Genomic DNA, 21481 nt, shown 5'->3' on the forward strand with positions numbered 1-21481 from the left:
CTAGGCTCCCATCTATTTGTCAGTAGGAGTTAAAATGGCTTTAATCCTAAATCTTCTGATGGTTTTTTCACCCCAAGAGAGTCTGGGCAAACTCATGATGTATATGGGGAGTAAGGAGGAATAAATGAGGTCAAGAAGTGCTAATCTCCACATAGAAGCTTCACAAAGGATTGGTCAGCTGAGAAAAGAGACAATCTGGGGAGTTTGGGAAAGGATAGAGAACAAGACTTAGTAGTCCAGAAAAAGGTTTCCTCAGGCAGCCATTCAGATGGAACTTTTAGGCAGAGGAACAAGTCAGTCCTTGGAATGAGCACTAATTTCGTCAGTAGGAGTCTGTGGTGACATATCACACAGATACATATTGATTTATGAGTACAGTGTGAATGCATGGACTGTGTCCATGGTGAAAATGTGTTAATTGAAGCACGTGTAAAGGAAAGTTAAACTAATTTGTTTTATATTAGGTGTATAAAATTGTGTTCTCTGGGCCAGACATAGTGGAACACACCAGTAATCTCAGTACTTGGGAGTCTGAGACAGGAGGATTGCAGATTCAAGGACAGCCTAAGCAGCATAGTACAACTCTCAGTAATCGATCAAGACCTTATTTCAAAACAAATAATGAAAAAGGGCTGGGCATATAGCCTGAAAGTAGACTTCCACTGGGTTCAATCCCCAATACTACAAAATGAAAAAAAAGTATTCTCTGATTTATAACTCTAGGTGCACTCATTGCTTTTTACAGCGCTGCTTCTTTGGCACGTATTCTTAGCTCTGTGTTTCCAAAGAGCCATTCTATTTCTGATCTTGACAAGGTGGGATGAGGTCGATCTCTATAGAGCAATGCTATTTTCTAGTCCTATTGCAGACCACAGGCTGAATCATGCATTTGTATAATGAGTCATGGTATAAACGGTCTGACTTTCTCTAACCCCTGTATGCCTCCCAGGAGAGATTTATGCAGAAAAATACCTGAGCACTGCCAGACATGTGCCTCATCTCTCAGACTTGATATGTTTAGGAGCAAATCTTAAGTGAGAAAGAAATTTAATTCATAGTATAAATGCCAGTTCTGAATGACTTACATATTGTTTTTTCTCCCCGCTGTCTTTTTAACTAGAAGAATTGCTAAAGAAAGGGGGATGCCAAGGGGAGCTGGAGTCCAGCTAATGTCTCTTCCATTCCCATTACCTGTACAGCTAAGATGATTAGTCCTTAGGAAACAGAGGAAATTTTTAAAGATTAAGAGAAATTGTGAAGCTAGAGATTTTAAAAGACCTATATTCTTACACACACACACACACACACACACACACACACACACACACTGTACATTTTCTGTTTCCTGCCCCATCCCTGCTGCTTTTTGTGAAATATTAAGGAAAAATTTGAGCCTATCAGTTGATTAGAAGGCGTTGTCCTGCAGGATGAAGAGCATGGGTTATGAATTAGACCTAGGCTCCATTCTTTGTTCCCTAGTTTGTCCTTTACTGGCTCTATGTGAGGAATTATGTCACAGATTACTTGAGGGTCCATTAAGATGATCTGGGAAAGGCCCTTAGTGGATTTCTTGGCTCAGAGTAAATGCTTTGTAACGTTGGGCTGCTGTCAGTGACAGTCTGTATCATTTTATCATTATCATTTTTTTTTGAGGAGGTAACATTTATTTTTTTTTATTTTTATTTTTTATCACGCTGGTTCGAAGCCAGCCTCACTGGCTTAAGAGACCCTGTTTCTTTCTTTCTTTTTTTTAAATTGGTGCACTGTATTCATACATCATAGTGGGATACAAACTTTTGTAGACATACATGCACACATCGCCCAGTCAGCCCCCACCCGATCCCCACCCCATTCCCTCCCCATCCCTCCTTCCCATGCTTGGCTTAGTGGTTGACATCTAGTATTATAGCAATTTATCCAAAATTAAAAATGATAATCTCACATAACAGTTTCATTTGTCTGATACCAAGCTTTTGATGACTTAAAGATAACATTTCAATATTTCTTTTTACTTTCTTTCTTACCAGAGAATATTTTTTTTCTATTTTTTTAGGTGAAACTATCATATATTTATATATTTATTTTTCAGAAAAAAATCTACCCTAATATGGAATATGGATTCTAGATACTCAAAACAATCTTGGAAAAGAACAAAGCTAGAAGATATATATTTTCTGATTTCAAACCATATAAAGCTACAATAATTGAAACAGTGTAGTATGGTTCTAAAGGCAGATATATAAAACATTGGAGTTAAATACAAGCCTAGAGCTAAATTCTTCCCTATATTGTCAAGTTATTTTTGACAAGGTTTCCACGAACATTTGGTGGTGGAAATAATAATCTTTTAACTAAATATTGTTGAAAAATAATAATTACATGGAAAAGAATAAAATTGGACCCTTACCTAATCCCATATACAAGTATTAACTCAAAATAGAGAAAAAACCTAAATATAAATCTTAAGACTATAAACTTTTAGAAGAAAATCTGGGTCATAAAACCTCACAACATTGAAATTGGCAGTGATTTCTTGGATATGATTTCAATGGCAAGGCAACAGAAGAGTATACAAACTCCATAAATAATGAATCTCCACAGATAACCAATCTTAGTTGTCTGTTGGATGGAAAATCTTGTTTCTCTGGTTCTGGTGTGTGTTACCTATTTCTTCTTTGTAGTTAATCTCTTTGAGTATTTTCTCTAGCGCTGGTTTTGAAGACATAAATTCCTTCAGTTTCTGTTTGTCATGGAAGCTTCTTATTTTTCCATCTAATTTGATAGAAAGTTTTGCTGGGTAGGAAATTTTTGGCTGGAAGTTGTTTTCTTTCAGAGTTTGGAATATGTAACTCCAAGCCCTTCTGGCTTTCATAACTTGGTTTGGGAAGTCTGGAGTGATTCTAATTGGTTTGCCTCTGAATGTCACTTGGTCCTTTGTTTTTGTTGCCTTTAAGATTCTCTGCTTGGCTTCCACAGTGGTCATTTTGACAATTATGTGGCATGGGGATCCTCTTCTCCGAACCTGTCTAGAGGGAGTTCTATAAGTTTCCTGGACCTGTGTATCGACCTCTTGCTCTATGTTTGGAAAATTTTCTGCTATTACTTCCTTGAAGAGATTGTTGATCCCTTTGGTTTCACTTTCTTTTCCCTCCTCTATTCCAATAATTCTTAGGTTAGCTCTCTTAAAATAGGCCCATATTTCTTCAATATCAGATTCCTGCTGTCGGATATTTTTTTCTAGATTAGAAACTATGCGTTCATTTTTGGAATGATCATCTTCTTTTTTTAATTGGGACATTATATTCATACAACTTATTGGGGTAAAAAACTTGTGTGTACAAACATGTACTCATTGCTGATTTAACCCCTACCCAAATCCCACCCTATTCCTTTCCCATCCCTTCCTCCCTTGCTTGGCTTAGTGATTGACTTCGATATGTTTAAGTACATTGTGAGCTTTAGAGATTTTCCTCTTCCCCCCTCATTTCTCCTCCTATAGGCTATCTTGTTTGCTCCTCTTTTCTCCCTAACTCTCACATATTAGGGAAAGCATCTGATACACATGCCTTAGTTTGGTAGTTTGGTTTCTTTTCTTTTGGGTAGATACCCAACAGTGATATTGCTGGATCAAATGGTAGATTTGTTCCCATTCTTCTGAGGATTCTCCATACTGTTTTCCAAAGTGGTTGCACTAATTTGCAATCCCACCAACAATGTCTTAGAGTTCCCACTTCTCCACATCCTCGCCAGCATCTGTTGTTGTTTGTGTTTTGAATGATGGCCATTCTAGTTGGAGTTAGGTGAAATCTCAGGGTAGTTTTGATTTGCATCTCTCTGATTGCCAGTGATGTTGAGCATTTTTTCATGCATTTATTGGCCATTTGAATTTCTTCTTTTGTGAAGTGTCTATTTAGTTCATTTGCCCATTTTGTTATTGGATGCTTTGTTTTCTTAGTGTTGAGTTTCTTGAGTTCTCTGTATATTCTAGATATTAGTCCTCTATCAGTGGTGTAGGTGGCAAAAATCTTCTCCCATTCTGTTGGCTCTCGATTGAGATTCTTGATAGTTTCCTTTGCTGAACAAAAGCTCTTCAGTTTCATGCAATCCCATGTATTGATTCTCCTTTTAATTTGTTGTGCCTTTGGGGTCTTGTTGAGGAAATGTTTGTCTGTGCCTATGTGTTGTAGTGTTGGACCTATGCCCTCTTCAAGGAGCTTCAAAGTCTCTGGTTTAATTTCCAAGTCTTTGATCCATCGTGAGTTGACTTTTGTACAGGGTGAAAAAGTGGGATTAACATCCAATTTTCTGCATATGGTTAACCAGTTTTGCCAACACCATTTGTTGAAGAGGCTATCTTTTTTCCAGTGTATGTTTTTGGCCTCTTTGTCAAAAATCAATTGGCTGAAAGTGTGTGGACTTGTTTCTGGGTCTTCTATTCTCCTCCATTGGTCTATATATCTGTTCTTTTGCCAGTACCATGCTGTTTTTATTACAATGGCTTTGTAGTATAGTTTAAAGTCAGGTATTGTGATTCCTCCTGCGTGGTTTTTGTTGCTGAGAACTACTTTGGCTATTCTGGGCTTTTTGTTATTCCAGATAAATTTAAGGACCGATTTTTCTATGTCTGTGAGGAATGATCTTGGAAGTTTAATGGGCATTGCATTAAATCTGTAGATCATTTTTGGAAGGATGGCCATTTTAATGATATTTATTCTGCCAATCCATGAACATGGAAGGTCTTTCCATCTTCTAAGATTTTCTTCGATTTCTTTTTTCAGTGTTTTATAATTTTCTTTGTAGAGATCTTTTACCTCCTTGGTCAAGTTTATTCCTAGGTATTTTATTTTTTTTGTGGGAGATCCTGAGTGGAAGTGTTTTCTGAATTTCTTTTTCAGTGGATTTATGGTTGGTGTACAGGAAAGCTTCTGATTTATTAAGATCGATTTTGTATCCAGATACCTTGCTGAATTTGTTGATCAGTTCTATAAGCCTTTTGGTTGAGTTTGTTGGGTTTTCTAAATATAGTATCATGTCATCTGCAAATAGTGAAAGCTTAAGTTCTTCTTTTCCTATTTGTACTCCTTTTATTTCCTTTTCTTGCCTTATTGCTCTGGCTAGAGTCTCTAGTACTATATTGAAGAGAAGTGGTGATAGTGGACATCCTTGTCTCGTTCCAGTTTTTAGGGGGAATTCTTGAAGTTTTTCCCCATTTAATATGATGTTGGCAGTGGGCTTATTGTAGATTGCCTTAATAATGTTGAGATATGTTCCTTCTATTCCAATTCTCTGCAGTGTTTTTTATCATAAATGGATGTTGAATTTTATCAAATGCTTTTTCAGCATCTATTGAGATGATCATTTGGTTTTTGTCTTTGATTCTGTTTATATGATGAATTACATGGATTGATTTTCATATATTGAACCAGCCTTGCATCCCTGGGATGAACCCTACCTGGTCATGGTGAATGATTATCTTGATGTGGTTTTGAATGCGTGTTGCTAGTATTTTGTTTAATAGTTTTGCATCCAAGTTCATCAGAGATATAGGCCTGTAGTTTTCCTTCCTTGAACTGTCTTTATTTGGTTTGGGTATTAGTGTGATGTTGGCTTCATAGAATGTATTTGGGAGAGTCCCGGTTTTTTCTATTTCCCGAAATAGTTTGAGTAGTATTGGGATTAGTTCTCCTATAAAGGTTTTATAGAATTCACTTGGGAAACCATCTGGTCCTGGGCTTTTCTTTGATGGTAGGCTCTTTATTGCTATTTCAATCTCTTTGATTGTTATTGGTTGGTTTAAGTGTTCTACATCTTCTTGACTCAGTTTAGGAAGGTTGTATTTATCTAGGAAGTTGTCGATTTCCTCCAGATTTTCCATTTTGTTGGAGTATAGTTTTTCAAAGTAGTTTCTGATAATCCTCTGGATTTCTATGCTGTCAGTAGTAATGTCTCCTTTTTCATCCCTTATCTTCATAATTTGGGTTGATTCTCTCTTTTTTTTTTAGTTAGGTTGGCTAGTGGTTTATCAATCTTGTTAATTTTTTCAAGAAACCAGCTTTTGGTTTTGTTGATTTTCTGTATTGTTTTTTTTATTCTCTATTTTGTTAATTTCTGCTCTAATTTTAATAATTTCCCGTCTTCTGCTGGCTTTGGGGTTCAATTGTTCCTGCTTTTCAAGGGCTTTGAGGTGTGTCATAAGGCTATTTATTTGAAGATTTTCTGTTTTTCTTATGTGAGCACTCAGTGCTATAAATTTTCCTCTTAATACTGCCTTCAAAGTGTCCCAGAGGTTTTGATATGTTGTTTCTTTATTTTCATTTGTTTCTAGAAATTTCTTGATTTCACCTCTTACATCTTCTACGACCCATTCTTCATTCAGAAGTGTGGTGTTCAGCCTCCACATGTTTATGTTGTTTCTCTGGGTCTTCTTATAGTTGATTTCTAGTTTCATTCCATTATGGTCTTAAATGACACAGGGAAGTATATGTAACATTTTTTAAATTTGCTAGTGCTCATTTTGTGTCCCAGGATGTGATCTATTTTGGAGAAGGTTCCATAAGCAGCTGAGAAAAATGTAAACTCTGCTGTAGTTGGGTGAAATATTCTATATGTGTCCAACAGGTACATTTGGTTAATGGTGTTCTTTAGTTCTGAGACATCTTTACTGACCCTTTGTCCGGAAGATCGGTCTAGTATTGTGAGAGGTGTGTTGAAGTCTCCCAGTATTATTGTGTTGGGATTTATGTGTGACTTCATGTCACAAAGAGTTTGATTTATGAAAGTAGCTGCCCCTATGTTTGGGGCATAGATGTTGATTATTGTTATTTCCTCTTGCTGGACTATTCCTTTTACCAGTAAAATGTGACCTTCTTTGTCTCTTCTAATAAGTTTGGGTTTGAAGTCTAACTTGTCTGATATCATAGTTGCTACTCCTGCTTGTCTTCGAGTACCATTAGCATGGATTACCTTGCTCCAGCCCTTTACCTTGAGTTTGTTCCTATCTTTACTTGTAAGGTGTGTTTCTTGTAAGCAGCAGATGGATGGATTCTGGCTTTTAATCCATTTTGCCACTTTATGTCTTTTTATTGGGGAGTTGAGGCCGTTTACATTCAGTGTGATTATAGAGAGATAATTTTTAATTCCCAACATGTTAATATCTTATTTCTGTTTGAGATACTGTTTATTCTTCTTTGCTTAGTTGTCTGCTGGATGGGAATTCTTGTTTCTTTGGTTCTGGCGTGTATTACCCATTTCCTCTTTGCAGTTAATCTCCTTGAGTATTTTCTCTAGCGCTGGTTTTGAAAACATAAATTCCTTCAGTTGCTGTTTGTCATGGAAGCTTCTTATTTCCCCATCTAATTTGATGGATAGTTTTGCTGGGTAGGAAATTTTTGGCTGGAAGTTGTTTTCTTTCAGAGTTTGGAATATGTTACTCCAAGCCCTTCTGGCTTTCATAACTTGGTTTGGGAAGTCTGGAGTGATTCTAATTGGTTTGCCTCTGTATGTCACGTGGCCTTTTGTTTTTGTTGCCTTTAAGATTCTCTGCTTGGCTTCCACAGTGGTCATTTTGACAATTATGTGGCGTGGGGATCCTCTTCTCCGATCCTGTCTAAAGGGAGTTCTATAAGTTTCCTGGACCTGTGTATCGACCTCTTGCTCTATGTTTGGAAAATTTTCTGCTATTACTTCCTTGAAGAGATTGTTGATCCCTTTGGTTTCACCTTCTTTTCCCTCCTCTATTCCAATTATTCTTAGTTAGCTCTCTTGAAATGGGCCCATATTTCTTCAATGTCAGATTCCTGCTGTCGGGTTTTTTTTTCTAAATTAGAAACTATGCGTTCATTTTTAGAATGATCATCTTCAAGAAGCGAGATTCTATTCTCCATGTGGTCTAATCTGTTGTATATACTTTGAATTGAGGCCTTTACTTCATTAATTGCATCCTTTATCTCTTTTTGACTCTCTCTAAATTCTTTTCGAAAGTCCTCTATTATTTCTAAAGTTATTTTCCTAATTTGATCTTCTAGAGATCTTTGGATTTCTGTGTTATCAGATTCTGATGTTGTGGGGTTATTGGCATTCACTGCTCCATTGTTATTTCTCTTTTCCATGATTTTGGAAGTTTGTGCCTTCTCTGGGTTCTTCCCTGAGTCACTATGAGTTTACTTAAGATGCTCTGGATCTCGAGTCTGTGGTATCTCAGTTACCACTACTCCTTTACTGGGTTGTATCACAAAGTCTCAGACCCAGGGAGTCAATCAAGGCTGCTTAGACCGTGGGGGGTGCCAAGTTGGGCGTTCTCCAGTGGGGAGTTGTGACTATGGTATGATATCTCTGCCACTGCCACTCCCCCACTGGGCTGCACTGCTAAAATCTCCGACCCGGGGAGACTATCTGCGCAAGTCCCTGGGAGTGCAGTACTGGGATTTCTCCCCTAGGGGCCGCAATTTGACTCACGGTTGTTGAGTGCGCTGATGAAGCTGTAGTGAACTTGGTGGATTCGCTGCTGCCGCCACTGGCAATATGGTACCACTGCCACACCCTCGGCTGTGATGCGGTGTATTTCTTCTCTGGTTTTGAACTCCGTTCTGAGTCCTTGCCAGTTGTGCTGTGCCCGGCCCTTGGGAGCTTTAGATGTTCCCTGCACCAACAAAACTGCTGACTGCTGCCCGGCTGTTGAGCACCTGCTCACCTCGGCTCGCTGTCCACCCCTCCTCTCAGGCGCCTGGTGGCTGGTTGAGTGGGCTGGTCTAGGGCCATCCGGTGAACTTGCCGCTGCCGCCAGCAGTAAGACGCTGCTTCTGCATCCTAGGCCGCGAGGCCAGAGTACCTCCTCTCTGGATTTGAGCTCTGTTTTGAGTCTCCCTCCTCTCTGGAGCCTGGTGCTGCTAGGGGAGATGTAGGCCGCGCTGCGGCTCTGGCTGCTCCAGCTGTTCTGGCCGCTCCACTCGGCTGCTCTGGCCGCTCTGCTCGCTGCTCTGAACCGTGGCTCCGGCTGCTCTGCACCGCGGGTCTTGCCACTCCGGCCATTCTGCGACACGGCTCTGGCTGCTCCGGCTGTTCTGGCCGCTCCGCTCGGCTGCTCAGGCCACTCCGCTCCACAGCTCCCCCCAATCCGCGCTGCGGCTCTGGCCGCTCCGGCTGCTCCGGCTGCTCCACGCCGCGCGGGCGCGGCACTTCGGGCTGTTTTTTTTTTCCCGGTGTCTTGTTTTTCCAGCCCTTTTTCTCTGTCCCTTGTATTTACCATTTTTATTTCTTTGCTGGTGGTGTTTTCTGGCTCTGAAAGGCACTGGTTTTGTGGTAGTAGAGTTGGATTGTTAGCGGGACTTGTAAGTGCCACTTTCCTCCGTCGCCATCTTCCCGGAAGTCTATCATTATCATTTTTATCACCTCCACTGCCTTAAACATCGATGGCATTAGCAGCAGCACCACCACCACCTCGCTCTCCTGATTTTCCTCCAGCCTCTCTGTTTACTCTTAATTCCTTTTGCAAATTCTTTTCCAAACTCTTAGAGTTTCTGTGGATTTTATCCTAAACCCTTTCCCCTTTCTCTCTGCGTGTTCTCCTTGGATAATCCCATCCATAGTGGGGTCATGAATCAGACATTGCCAATGATCCCCAAGTCCATAACTTTAACCCAGAGCTCTCCTCTGAGCCTCACACTTATAGCCAGCTCTCCACTAGACATCTCCCTCGGAATGTCCCAACAACTCTTCAGACAAAAGCTCAGTGCATCTTTTCCTTGCCTGGTCTTGCTTATTCCCTTTGTTTCTTTAAAGAAGGTGCTGATATCCACTGTGTTGCTGAAGCCAGAAAACTGAATGTTTTCCCTGATTGTAATCTTTCCCCTTCCTTCAATGTTCAACCAATGAAACCAATGAAACACTTTCTAGTTTGTAAGATCCATGAAGCTAGAAATCATACTAGAGCTGTGATCACAGTGCCCAGCACAATGCTCAGTAAGTAAGTGTTGAGCTAATTAGTCAAGGAATGCATGAAACTTCCTTCCACTCTCATTGCCTCTTCTACCATCACTTCTCATTGACTTATTTGGGATTTTTAAATTCCTCTTATTTGAAATAACCTCACTGCTTATTCTGCTTCTGGTGCTGCAGCCCCACCCCCACACCACCGTGTTCATTGTTCACACTGCAGCCAGGGTAATTTTTTTTTAAAATAAAGTCATGATTCTGATCGTGATCATAGCTCTTCTTTGCTTTTAAAGCACGTTAGTGATTGCAAAACTATTTGGATTTGATGCCTGGGTCACAGCTCTTGTCCTAGAGCATTCTCAAAAATGCCCCGGGCTGGACAATAGCTATATGACCCCTCTGTACCTAATCTATGCTCTGCCTAAATTTCCTCCACTCCTCATCCCTTCCTCGCCTCTACACATTACTCTGGTCTTATTGATCTTCTTACAAATTTTTCAAATTTGTTCTACTCACTGTTCTCACAATGCTTTTCCTTCTGCCGGGAATATTCTTCCCTCTCTCTTTGCCAGGTTGCAGGCTGGATGTTATTTTACAGAGGAATCTTCTGGAACATCGGTTTTATGTCAGGTGTTCATCATGTTCCTGTAGCCCCTTACATTCCTCCACCCTGGCTCCCACCTCACTGGTTCAATCACTGTAAATTTCCCTGGGTTCCCTGCTAGCCTCCAAGGTTCATCAAGTCAGAGAGCCTCCATCTGCTCACTACATAGCTGAATTTTGGTCCCTAACCCAGCATCCTGCACATAGATGATACTCAGAAAATACCTGCTGAATGAGTGAGGTAAAGCATCGCAGGCTGGAAGGACAATCAAACTACGTGTGTGGAAAAATCTTATTCCATAATCAATGTTGTGGAAGCATGCTTAATGTGTAGCTATAAACAGCATATTGTCTTCTTATCCCTGTCCACATATTTGCAATAGTGGGGGAAATGATTCTGTGTTCCTTTGATTAAAAGTTCATTCTAGGACAGGATTTGAAGTTGGTGTACACTGTCAATTCCAGGAAGTCTTGCAGGTGATACTGCTGCAAAACAAAGTAAAGAACAGCTGTTTGCTAGCCTTATCATGCAGCGAAGGCTACTTGTATTCCAACTGTGTAAGAGAGATGGGCTTTAAAGTCATTTCCTTTGAAGTTAAAATTAAATTTGCTTGCATTATGCTAGCATGTTCTAGCCTGTGAAGTTCCAAGTTCTATTCTCACACTAATAAAGAACAAAAATAAAGTACCACATACCTCCAATATAATTATGTGTATTGTATTATTTATATATTTGAAACTGTACATTGAGTCATTAATTTTATACCGCTATTTGATCTACTAAACAATCATAATATCATAGCATTTTGTCCCACATGTATTGACTGGGAAGGAGTTCTGTACCTATCTGAGGGTCTATGAATGGAAAATTAAGAGCTTTTTTTACTCAAATAAAAATAGCTTTAGTGTTTTTCCAGTTACAGTAACAATACACACATATTTACTGTAAAGAAAAAACAAAGGTCAGTACATATAAAACAAAAGTCAAACCAGTACATATAAAAACAAAGTAAAACCCACCCATAAATCCTGTTTTTTGGTTATTATGTCAAACACTTTGGAGCATGTATTCCTAGGGTTTTGTTTTATTTTGTCTTGTTTTTGCAATAGTGGGGATTGAACCCAAGGGCATTCTACCTCCAATCTATACCTCTACCCCTATTTTTATTCTTTATTTTGAAACAGGTCTCACTAAGTTGCAGAGGGCCTCACTAAGCAGCTGAGGCTGGCCATGAACCTGCCATCCTCCTCCCAAGTACTGGAATTATAGGCATGCATCACCCCCTACCCCCAGTGTCAAAACTGGTTTTTAAGTGAAAATAGTAATTCCACACACATGGATTTATTTTATTTATTTATTTTTTAGGGCATTCTACCTCTGAGCTATACCATCCTCGGACTTTTTTTTTTTTTTTTTTTTTAATTTGGGAACAAACTCACTAAGTTTCTGAGACCGGCCACAAACCTGCAATCCTCCTGTCTCAGCCTCCCAAGTACAGACATTCACCACCATACCACATGGTTTTTAAATAAGTTTTTTACTTAATAAGTTTAAGGCCTTTTAAGGAGAAAAATGGGCAGAATACATTTGTAGGAAATTTAGCTTCACAGTGATTATTATTATTATTTGGTCATTGGTACATTGTAATCATATGAAGTTCAGCATGATGGAGACATTTATGTACACAGGCCTTACTGAGCTTCCCCCCAGCTCCCAGCCCTTACTGAGCTTCCCACCCCAGCTCCCTTTCCCTGTTGACATTTTTATATGTACACAATATCTTTTGAAGTGTTCCCAGTGTTTTGAATGCTGTTTCCCCTTCATCACACGCATTAAGAAAACTTCCATAAAAATCTGAATTACTCTTTGAATTATTCAAGCTTCTCTGGCAGCAAACAGAAACTATACTACCCATTTTAAGAAGAAAAAGAATTAATTTTATAAAATAGGTATTTGCAAGATTACTGTCAGGGCTTCTTAGAAGAGTGGACTGGTCCTCTAGAAACAGCCTGATCTGATGAACTGGACTGCAGAGAGGCTGCCCCTTCCCTATGATCCACAAGCCAGGGACTCAGAAGGAGGCCCTGGAATGGCTGGCTCCAGAGATATCACGCTTGCTGATGGTCTTGTTGCTGCTGCTCTTACCCCTAGAGCCACACAGCTTTTGGGCTTGCCTCAAATGAATGCCCTACAGATTTGCCTCTTGCTTCTCTTCCCTCAATAAGCTGGTGGCCTGTACGCTGAAAGCTAAAAGACAAATGACCAGAAATATCCCTTTGTGCGCTCCCCATGAGAAATTACACAGACATCCTCTGCTCACCTTTGTCTTCAAAATTTCTCCTTTGTTCACTTAACTGGCAGAACTTAAATGACACCTGGAACCCATGCTTGGGGAGTCCAGGGAGTGTAGTTTTTAGGTGGGATTCTTCAGATAGGCTTAAGCCCACCAGTCTGAAGGCCGGAGTGGATGCTGGCTACCACCATACTCACCACCCACTGAAGCTCTGAATGTTGAATTGTGTTCCTGTTGGATACATCATTATATGAAGAACCTTAAGGCAACATAATGAGGGACAATTTATTTGAAGGGGTAATATATACCACTATGATTTATTAATTTATGCCTATTGCTAGTTATTTCCTTTTTCCTATTTTTTCCCTGCAATGTTTTGATAAACTGCTCTTATCAGAGTCACTGATGGCCTCCTCCACTTTGCTGAGCTCAGTGTCAATTCTCAGGCCTGTTTTTACTTGGTCTTTCAGGACATTTGATAGGACGGCTCATTCTCCTCCTGACACCCCTTCTTCTTGGCATGGTTCCCAGGACCTCATGTTCTCCCATCTTCACCTGCTCAGTCTGTCCTCCTGCTGGCTCCCCATCCCCCCAGCTCTTGGTCTCTCCAGGGCTCTTACCTATGCGCTGGGACGCAGGCCCTTCTTTATTTACTTCACTCTCCTGCTCATCTCATCCAATTGTACAGCTTTAAACAACCTGAACACCAAACCATCACACTCCATAGCTGCCTTGTGAAGATGCCCTTTCAGTGCTTCTGAACATCCCAAACTTAATGCTTCAAACCAAATGTCTGCTCCTTCCCTCCCTATACATTCCACTCACAGTCTGTTCAAAGCACCTTCATCTTTCCATTTTATTTTTTTAAATTTTTTTATTTTTAAGTGAAACATATTAAATATGGCATACATTCAGACTGTGCTTGGTGCCTTCTTCCCAGCCTGCTTCCCCTTCCTCCCCTCCTGACAATGAATATAGCAGGTTGACCATGCTATATTCATACTTTTATACATATTCAGATGTAGCTCCTCCATTAATCAACCTCAGCCTTCTTCCTCTTCTATCCTTCCATTCTAGCTTTGCTGAGGTTTCCCCTCCATTATCTGGAGTCCCTCTGGTATTCCTAATACTCCTTAGTTTGGGCATATTAGAGAGAACACATGTATGCTTTCTTTTTCTAACATGTAAGCTTCATGAAGCTTTGCTTATCTTTGTCAACACTGTCTCCAGTAGGTATGTGTTTGATAATGGAGTAAACTCCATCTTTTTTCAGTATTACCAATTTGCTAGGCTACAGTGGTTTTAACATGCATTTTTTTCTTCCTTGGTGAAGCTGAACACCTTTTCAACCATGAAGGTCTTTTTTAAAAATGATAAATGCCAAGATAATCTACAAGTTTAAATATTCTTTTTTTTTTTTAAATTTTATTTTATTGGTGCACTGTATTCATACATCATAGTGGGATACAAACTTTTGTAGACATACATGCACACATCGCCCAGTCAGCCCCCACCCGATCCCCACCCCATTCTCTCCCCATCCCTCCTTCCCATGCTTGGCTTAGTGGTTGACATCTAGTATTATAGCAATTTATCCAAAATTAAAAATGATAATCTCACATAACAGTTTCATTTGTCTGATACCAAGCGTTTGATGATTTAAAGATAGCATTTCAATATTTCTTTTTGCTTTCTTTCTTACTAGAGCATATTTTTTTCTGTTTTTTTAGGTGAAACTATCATATATTTATATATTTATTTTTCAGAAAAAAATCTATCCTAATATGGAATATGAATTCTAGATACCCAAAACGATCTTGAAAAAGAACAAAGCTAGCAGATATATATTTTCTGATTTCAAACCATAAAAAGCTACAATAATTGAAACAGTGTAGTACTGTTCTAAAGGCAGATATATAGACCATTAGAGTTAAATACAAGCCTAGAGCTAAATTCTTCCCTATATTGTCAAGTTATTTTTGACAAGGTTTCCACGAACATTTGGTGGTGGAAATAATAATCTTTTAACTAAATATTGTTGAAAAATAATAATTACATGGAAAAGAATAAAATTGGACCTTTACCTAATCCCATATACAAGTATTAACTCAAACTAGATAAAAGACCTAAATATAAATCTTAAGACTATAAACTTTTAGGAGAAAATCTGGGTCATAAAACCTCACAACATTGAAATTGGCAGTGATTTCTTGGATATGATTTCAATGGCACAGGCAACAGAAGAATATACAAACTCCCTAAAAAATAAAAGAAAATATTGTATATCCAAAGACAATGTAAACAGTTAAAAGTTACTAATAGAATTGGATAAAATATTTCCAAATGCTATATCTGAAGGTATATTAATATTCCAACTAGAAATCCTAAAAATTAACAACAATAAAGGCAAACAATACAACTTAGAGATAGGTAAAAGACTAACATAAATAATGAATCTCCACAGATAACCAATCTTAGTTGTCTGTTGGATGGAAACTCTTGTTTCTCTGGTTCTGGTGTGTGTTACCTATTTCTTCTTTGTAGTTAATCTCTTTGAGTATTTTCTCTAGCGCTGGTTTTGAAGACATAAATTCCTTCAGTTTCTGTTTGTCATGGAAGCTTCTTATTTCTCCATCTAATTTGATAGAAAGTTTTGCTGGATAGGAAATTTTTGGCTGGAAGTTGTTTTCTTTCAGAGTTTGGAATATGTTACTCCAAGCCCTTCTGGCTCTCATGACTTGGTTTGGGAAGTCTGGAGTGATTCTAATTGGTTTGCCTCTGAATGTCAGTTGGCCCTTTGTTTTTGTTGCCTTTAAGATTCTCTGCTTGGCTTCTACATTGGTCATTTTGACAATTATGTGGCGTGGGGATCCTCTTCTCCGATCCTGTCTAAAGGGAGTTCTATAAGTTTCCTGGATCTGTGTATCAACCTCTTGCTCTATATTTGGAAAATTTTCTGCTATTACTTCCTTGAAGAGATTGTTGATCCCTTTGGTATCACTTTCTTTTCCCTCCTCTATTCCAATTATTCTTAGGTTAGCTCTCTTAAGATGGGCCCATATTTCTTCAATGTCAGATTCCTGCTGTTGGATATTTTTTTCTAGATTAGAAACTATGCATTCATTTTTGGATTGCTCATCTTCTAAGAGCGAGATTCTGTTCCCCATGTGGTCTAATCGGTTGTTTGTGCTTTGAATTGAGGCCTTTACTTCATTAATTGCATCCTTTATCTCTTTTTGGCTCTCTCTGAGTTCTTTTCGAAGCACCTCTATTATTTCTACAGTTATTTTCCTGATTTGATCTTCTAGAAATCTCTGATTTTCTGTTTTATCAGGTTCTGATGTTGTGGGGTTGTGCACATTCATTACTCCAGTGTTATTCCTCTTTCCCATGATTTCGGAGGTTTGTGCCTTCTCTGGGTTCTTCCCTTGGGTCACTATGGCTTCACTTATGGTGCTCTGGATCTCGAGTCTGTATTATCTCAGACCCCACTACTCCTTTACTGGGTTGTATCACAGAGTCTCCGACCCAGGGAGTCGATAGAGGCTGCTTTAAACTATGGGGGGTGCCAGGTTGCACGTTCTCCTATGGTGTGATATCTCTGCCACCACCACTCCCTCACTGGGTCAAGTCCCAGGAGGTACAGTACTGGGATTTCTCCTCTGTGGCCCGCAATTTGACTCACTGTTCTTGAGTACGCAGATGTAGCTGTACTGGACTCGGTGAATTCACTGCTGCTGCCGCCGCCGGTGGCAATATGGTGCCTCTGCCACGCCCTCGGCCATGAGGCTGGCGTATTTTTTCTTCTCTGGTTTTGATTTCCACTCTGAATCCCTGCAGCGTGTGCTGAGCTCAGCCACTGGGAGCTTTAAATGCTGTCTGCGCCGAAAGATCCCGCCTGGCTGTTCCGCAGCGGCTCACCTGGCTTGCTGTAGCCGTCCGTTGAGTTCACCGCTGCCGCCGGCAGTATGGTGCTGCTGCCGCGTCCTCGGGCGCGTGTGTCTCCTCTGTGGCCCTGAGCTCTGTTCTCAGTCCGCTTTCTCTCTGGAGCCTGGTGGTTTTTTTTGTTTTTCTGGTGATGGTGTTTTCTGGCTATGAAAGGCGCTCTTTTTGTGGTAATGGAGATTGGTTGTTAGCAGGACTCTTAAGCCCCGCTTTTCTCGGTCGCCATCTTCCCGGAAGTGCTTAAATATTCTTGTTAACATATTTGTTTTAGATAAACTGTATTTGATTTCTTATATTGCTGACAAGCTGAAAAAAATTTTTTTTAGGTTTCATAAGCCTCCTTTCTTGTTTGTGCCAACACTGGTATCTGGACAGTACAATTCCTTTGGAAAAATTGAACTTAAACTATTGTTTTCTTTTTTGTCTCCCATAGCTTTTGGAAAGAACCAACAATGGTTTTGAAGAATCAGATTCCGGTGCTACAAAGAGTCCTCTCCATTTAGCTGTAAGTAAGATGTGGTGGGCAACTTTGCTAGCTACACCTAAAGCCAGGCTGCCCTTGAAATGCAAGCATCATTGAGACAGACTGGCTCAATCGGGATGGCCGCTGAGTCCGTTAGGGAACGAATTATCTCAGAAAGGTGGACAAAGGTTTAGGTGGTAGTTCTGCAGCCACTTATCTGCAGCGATTCTTTCCTTTTATGAAATAAACTCCTTTAAGTTCGTATTCACGGCGCTAAATGTGGAGATTCCTCTCCGGGAAAGAATATGACATGGACCAATGCTTCTTGTGCAGTCGACAACTTTATTCTAGACACAAGATTTTTTATATTTCCCTATTTCCCCGTGATTCCCTAGTAGAAAAGTGCAAACACCCAAAATACAATAGTGAGATATACATGTAAATCACCAACCCTGAACAAGACAAAAGTAAGGCCTGTGACATCACAGGTCTTTGTGATTGAAATCAGTTCCATGACCCTGCAGGTGGATCTTGTGCTTCAAGTCAGCCCCTTTGGCCTTGCCTTGCAGCTGCAGAGGTTTTTAGTGGGCAAATTCCAGAGGAACAAAAGTCACACCCAAAATCACTTGAAGAATTCAGTTTTTAAGAGTTTTCTTTAACCCTTTTGGAATCTTTTATTCCTAGGGCTTAGTCCAATGTCCTTCTCTATCTGGCAACCTCCTTTGAGCTGAATGGGGACAAAGTCGGAGATTCCAGCTTTCATACATGTAGTTGGCATAGGGAAATCCATGTACATTTATGATGATTTAGAGGATTTCGATGGATGTCTGCTGGATTTTGTCTGCAATACCATCTGCTGTCTGAACGCTTCACCCTATTAAACACTTAAGATATATTTTAGTAGACAGGGCCCAAAAAACAACATGAAGTTTTTATTATATGTCTTTTGTTCTGTCACAACTATTTTAACCAGGTGGTGTCACCCTGTCTCCAGGCAGTGCTATCACTAGGTGCAAAGGTCAAGATCCCTCCTAGCCCTGGCTGTATTGTAATGGTTAGAATGAAGGTCAAAGATAGGGAGGAATTCTGCATTTGTAATTGCAGTAGCTGCGATGCTTCCACAGTAACTGAATTCTGACTAGATTTACATCTTTGAGCAAAGCCGAGGGCCTTTAGAGGCTCAGACAAATTACTGGAAAATTTTCCACGGACTCAGTTTCTCCCACAGTCCTGATCTTACATCACCGGAGCAATTTGTGTGGAAAGTTAAAAGAATCATTACCAAAAGAATAGTAGTTATGAAAGAATATCTAAGAGTGGGGGAGTACTTTGGCCAAAGGCAACGCTCCCTCGGGGCTCCTCCTTGAGATGCGCGGCAGTCATGCATCATGCGTGGGGGCACACGCAGACATCAAGGAAAGTGGGCCGTGCCACATCATGATTAACCATCATGGAAGTAGCACATGGTTAATACATGGGCTATGAGAGAAAGGCCAGCTCACCTTCCAGGCCCAGCTTCACCAGCGGGCGACGTTAAAAATGTTGCCTCCCCTCTGCTGAGACTCAATTTCCCCATCTGAGAAATGAAGGCAAATTAAAAGATATAGAGTACACAAAGTCTTTACCACACTCTATTTAATACTTTGTCATTATAAAATTTGATCATCTTTAAAATTCTAAGAAAACAATTTAACTTAAGAGATTTGATCATAGATAATATATAAATTAAGCCTGTGGATAATCAAATGCTGCATTTTGAATATCACAATTAGAACCTGTCGGGATTTTTCAGCACAGACTTGTGAGCATAAGGTGAGCACTGTCCAGTTGCCACTATGCTCCTTCTGCTTGGACTTGACATCAGGGTCTCCGAGGAGGTCTGAGGCTCCGCTTATCATATTGAGAGAGATCTGGGAGGGAGGAAGAGGCACTCTCTTGGCATTAATAAAAAAAAGCCTCCTTTCCACATCCCAGCAATTGAAGGGCAACGCCACCACTCAGAGCAGCGGTCCCCCAACTCCTCATGGGGCACAGGTGGGGCACACTCCCACCGTTCCACCTCAGGTTGTGTGCTGCAGCCCCTTGGTGATCAGCAACTCTTCTGAAGATTTCTGCTGTCTGCAGCCACAGCCAGCTCACCTGCCCCAGGTGCTGCTGGGCTGTGGGCACTCAGCTACTGGCCACGAAGGGGGCATATGGATGCTTTTCTTTATTTCTTTTCTTTTCTTTTCTTTTTTTAATTTTCCTTGCTAAAACCCAGAGGGAAAGCTCTAGGGAAAATGAAAAGTTTATGTTTAACTGTCATGATATTTAGATTATACCAGGCATACATAAGTACTTCTTCAGTGTTGTTCTATTGAAAAATTGAGATGGAGAATTTGGAGAGAGGAGGAGAGTATTTTATTAATAGGCACCCATAGACATTTATGCCAGGTGAGAGAAGACAAGATCCCTCGCACAGGATCAGGGGTGTCTAGGACAATCGATCCCAATGCATGGAGCCCTCCTTTCCCTGCCTGACTCTCTACATACTCAACAGCACACCTGCTGATGCCTATCTCCCAGTGCTCTGACACACCCATCAACACATCCACTACACACATGTTTGAAGAATGCAAATGCGCGCGCGCGCACACACACACACACACACACACACACATACACACACACACACAGCTTGAGTGCAGTTAAGTCAGCCACCCATCTTTGTTCCTGGAAGTGGACTTAGAGTGGAGAGGTGGGTGGGTAGTGGGGTATCTGTGTGCATAAAGCCTCACACCAGTAGTCTCTTAGTGCAGGTTGCTCTTCAGAATCCCTGCCCAGCCATTTGCTGTGCAAAGGAAGCTTTCCCGAGGCTGAGCGTGTGCAAACATAGCCCTTGCTGCCCCTACAGGGCTTGTGTGGAGGTCGTCTCAGACAGATTTCTCAACCGCCAAGTCTTCTACTAATCTGAAAATAGAGTTTCTTGGCTTCCAAAAATTCCATTGTATTTCATTGATTTGTTTTTTTTTTTTTAAAAAAAACTATTTGTTAAGTGCTTACTTGCAGCTGCCCTGCTGAGCAGTCTGGGTATCTAGTATAAAGGCAGGCTGGTGATATCTCTATAGATTTGGCATTGGTAGTTTTGCAGCTGACAGGGGCCCAGGAAGGGCGCGCAGAGAAGAGGTCCCAGCTGTCACTCTTCTCATCAGCAACTCACCTGGACCTGCTTTTCCTACCTGTAAGTTAAAGGGAGCGAATGAGCTAAGGATCCTAAAAACCCTTTCCACTTTGTTAATTTGCTGAATTGTTAGTTGGCCACATAGCTAATTTCTTATGTCTCAGTATCCTCACCCATATCCTCAGGGGACTGGCGGTACCCCATCAAAGGCCATTGGGGGATGGAGTGAGTTAATGCTTGTAAAGCAATTACAACAGAGTCTGACATCACATGTGTGCAATCAGGTAGCTCCATCATATTCTGCTTATTAACATTAATCTCATTCTTTAACTTGACATATGCTGACTGTGCTGGAGATACTGCAGTAAAGGAAACCCAATCTCTATCCTTGCAGAGTTTCCCATCTAGGAGAGACAAGTAAATATATAGCACAACAGATGGTAAGAAGTGCTGCAGGAGAAAGTCCAATGGGATCCATGAGAGTATCAAGGTGGTAGACAGGGTGCAGTTTTACATAACCTAGAGTCCCGTATCTGAGTAGAGACCTTAAGAGGTATTCATGTTGGTATCTGACAGAAGGTGGCTCTGGGCCAAGTGCAGAGTCCTGGGGTGAGAGCATTCTTGGCTAGTCTGCAGAGCTGCCCAGAGGCCCCTGGGGCTGGAGCAGGCGGTGAGGGGGAGTGGTTGAGAGGAGGCCTGACATCCCACGGTGGGAGTAGCAGCTACCACAGATCTCACAGGGCCTCATAGTCCAGTATAAGAGCTTCGACTTTTCCAAGCAAAGTAGAAAACAACTTGGACAGTTTTGAGGAGACAAATGACATGGTATGACTGTCTTTCACTTTACCTTCTGTGCTCAACTACAAGAGCTCAGAAGCCAAAGCCAGGCAACCAGGCAAGAGATGAGGAGGGCGATTTTGAGCAGGGTTATCATTATGCATGTGTTCTAAAATCATTTTGTTCTATCCCTCTAAATGCTAACACTTTAAAAAAAAATATTTGCTCAAGAACTTCACAAGTGTGCCCACCACCATCTCCAGGGGCTTCTGTAGCAATTAACTTGATAAAACCCAAGGCACATAATGT

General features: G+C 40.7%; 1 protein-coding gene across 1 annotated transcript in view; it reads left to right on the forward strand.

Moving 5' to 3' along the window:
- The window catches only part of ANKRD44 (ankyrin repeat domain 44), a gene marked incomplete at both ends in the record, with an annotated part of 322519 nt that overhangs the window by 270938 nt on the left and 30100 nt on the right, over positions 1–21481 (forward strand). The window contains one exon of the mRNA XM_080689357.1: positions 17206–17277. Coding sequence (XP_080545483.1) covers positions 17206–17277 — 72 coding nt within the window. The remainder of the gene's footprint in view (positions 1–17205; positions 17278–21481) is intronic.

The sequence above is a fragment of the Muscardinus avellanarius genome (genome assembly GCF_963383645.1).
Source record: "Muscardinus avellanarius genome assembly, chromosome: 2".
Lineage (NCBI taxonomy): Eukaryota > Metazoa > Chordata > Mammalia > Rodentia > Gliridae > Muscardinus > Muscardinus avellanarius.